General features: G+C 34.7%; 1 protein-coding gene across 4 annotated transcripts in view; it reads right to left on the bottom strand.

The window, feature by feature from the left end:
- Positions 1-203: 203 nt before the first annotated feature.
- LOC111389656 overlaps positions 204-3,009 on the bottom strand; it is a 6,219-nt gene continuing 3,413 nt past the window's right edge. Inside the window, exons 4-8 of one of the 4 annotated variants that reach the window (XR_002701767.1) lie at positions 2,325-2,395; positions 1,897-2,017; positions 783-1,809; positions 605-688; positions 204-460 (exon numbers count right to left, since the gene is read on the bottom strand). Coding sequence is in view for 1 of the 4 variants with exons in the window: in XM_023014598.1 (XP_022870366.1) it covers positions 615-688; positions 783-875; positions 1,922-2,017; positions 2,325-2,395 (334 nt within the window). In the remaining 3 variants the exon portion in view is untranslated. Of the gene's footprint in view, positions 461-604; positions 689-782; positions 1,810-1,896; positions 2,018-2,324; positions 2,396-3,009 lie in introns of those variants that run through there. The other 3 variants (XR_002701766.1, XM_023014598.1, XR_002701768.1) reach the window with 3 other exon arrangements.

The following is a 3,009-nucleotide window of genomic DNA, read 5'->3' as shown; positions in this document are numbered from 1 at the left end:
GCTGAAAATAAAAAAACAAAGTTATTCAATAAGTAAAAATCACTTTTGATCCTTTATCATTTAAATAATAATAATCACTCTCTCTCTCACCTTTAATTAACCTTAGTATTGTTCCTCAAATTCACCTTCGACGACCCATTTCATAGGACTCGCAACTTTTATCAATTTTTCAAACACATTTTTCATGAACTTTTTTATCAAAATATACTAAAAATATAATTTTTAACTAACCCAAACAGAAGCTTAGTTCAAGGACTACAAATTGAGGTCAATAAGCACACTGGTAAACCTTACAAAGACATTGTGGCTTGTTCAGTGCAAATGTATGGTATTCAATCCAAGAAACAATCAACAAAACAGATAACCAGAATCGCCAAAATAAATTAAGATGGGAACATGCAGGCAAATCCTGAAACATTTCCTAGCATCCTTGAGAATCTAAGATATAAATCCATTGATGCTGCAATAGAAAAAAGAAATACTAATATTCACGATCTTGAAACGAGAACTACCATAACATGCAGAATCAGCATTAGATAGAAAAAATGGTATCAATTTTATTGAATCAAATACGACATCTAGCTTGGTGAAAAGCACTGCCCACCTCTGAGTTGTCAGCAAATGAAGATCTCGAAGTTGGGACCTATGTTGAGGTAGTTAACATCAACTGCAACTTCCCCAAAATCATCTGACAGAGCAAGAAAATTCGATTATGTTTCATTCTAAGAATAATGATGAAGATATGTATGGCTTCCCAGTCTAGCAAGTTTAAAAGCCAATACCTTCATAGAGTGTCCTTGCAACATGGACATATTCAGGAATGAGATCTTGGTAAATGATTCCTTCGGGATGTGCATCCAAGACTACTAAAACTCCTGCCAACAAGAATATTAGGAAAAGAGATTGTGTAAATATGGTTATTTTGATACACCGGCAATTTACTTTAAAAAGGGAGAGTAAGATGCTTGTTTTTCCTTCCTCCTCCTTTTTGTTTTGGATTGATTTCCTGCCTGTATTTCCCAGGGTCAGGCTTGATATTCCTTCTATTATACTACTTTATTCTAATTATTAAACTCGTACTGATAGTTGCCAAACCTCCTATACCTCATACAGCATGTTCGACTTCTCTGAAAAATGATATAAGACACCAGAAATATTTTCATATTGAATATGGTGTACTGAAAGAGAGTGATTATTGGTTCAACACTCAAAAAGAGTTTTGAAATGAGTTTTTTCCAGACTATATTTCCATTAGATGTGAATGAACGAAAACAATACTTTAGGGATTGAAGTTTCAAGGTTCATAACGTAAATGTAGCTTTTCTGGGATCCTCATATTCGGGCTTATGAATTTAAGGAGATGAATATTGTCTTTTCATGCTAAATCCAATTTAAGTGTTTGATTTCTTTCAATGGCTTAATCAGACTATAATTGCTTTTAATCGATATTTGCTGAAACTTGCTATATGAATATATTAAACATTACAGGGAACTTCTCATTTAGAATATGATATTAGCTATACGTCAACGAAACTGGCACCTTGCTTTGTGCTTAAGCCACAAGTTACCTTAGAGCCTCCACAGTGATTGTGCATATCAAAAATAAATTTAGAACCACCACCATGAAGCAATAGATGGATCTTGTCCACCAGTTAACCAAGTTCGGCCCCTATATGATAGCTAAAACGGCCAATTTGAAACAATACTCGTTACAGGTTTGTTGTGAAAAGCAATTCCAAACAATTCTGAATGCTTGCTCAAGGAAACATCCCTGTAACTGGAGATTTTTCCCCCCCCTTTTTTTTTCGGCTGTTGAATAAAAAGTTATAGTTTATTCAAATCTAGGGAAAATTTTCACTATCCAATATAATTGACTTGTCTTAGTACAGAACTTACCCACTAATGAACAAGGGAGAAGTACCTGGTGCCAACCATGATTTTGTAGAATTACTTGGCAATGGAGCAAGCCATAAAATATTTCTTAAATTCATTCCATCATCGTAAGGAACGTTAGACCCTGTGAACCATCATTAAAGGCACTGTCAATAGCAACACAGAAATCATATAAACATTGCAAATCATTCTATTCCTTCCATTCACAGACCTAATAATGCAGCCAACAAGAAATCACAAGAAGATTAGAAAGATACGAGTCCAAAATGAAATTAACCACGGATAGTTTTTTTTTTTTTTTGATGATTGTCTAGCAGGAATGTTAGAGACGTACTAATTAATGACTCATAGATGGAAGATAAACCTTCTATGCATGTAAAACATTTAATTTATGAAATATTTGTTCAAGATGTTTGCTAAGCCAAACTTACCCACTTGGCAGTAGCCCATATTGTATGGAAAAACTTCTTTATCATATGCGGGGTACTCTTTAGCATGAAACCTGCAATTCAAAACTTGTGATGGTGAACATGTCATAGCATAAATTTTGAAGTAAAGCAGTAGTAGCAAAAACAGTGGCCAGAATATATCTTTGCACAGTTACTGCTCTCGGCTAAGCCACAATTTTTTAACTTTGACTACCATTTCAAGCTATCTAATTATCTCTGACTTCAATATCGAAGCAGTGGTGCTTTCAGGGAAGCATCTTTTTAGCCCATAACTGCTAAAGCACCAACACTTTGAATGCTACACATTCTCAGACTATTGTTCTCTATTGCAATAATAATATACATTCCATACACTGCAAGCAACATTTTTGTTCCACATCAAATCAACTTTTATGTTATCCTACACTAGGCATTTCCAAATTTGCATGAGGTCTCAAACTTCCACACTTAGTGCAAGCAACTTTAATCGTTGCAGCATCCATTGTAATTTAACACCCACCAAATCTCAAGGGAAATATAACTACAGGAAAATGACCATAGAAAGTGAGATAACCTGATGCAGAGGTGTTGGTGAATGAAACTTATCAGAAGAAGAATATAAATATTCTACGAACTTAATTCCAGATTAAGAAGGGGGGGGGGGGGGGGGGGGGGGTTAAAAAAAAAA

This window comes from Olea europaea, chromosome 3, assembly GCF_002742605.1.
Source record: "Olea europaea var. sylvestris chromosome 3, O_europaea_v1, whole genome shotgun sequence".
NCBI classification, from domain to species: domain Eukaryota; kingdom Viridiplantae; phylum Streptophyta; class Magnoliopsida; order Lamiales; family Oleaceae; genus Olea; species Olea europaea.
Note: the sequence above shows the minus strand (reverse complement) of the source record. Positions and strands in the feature narration are given on the sequence as shown.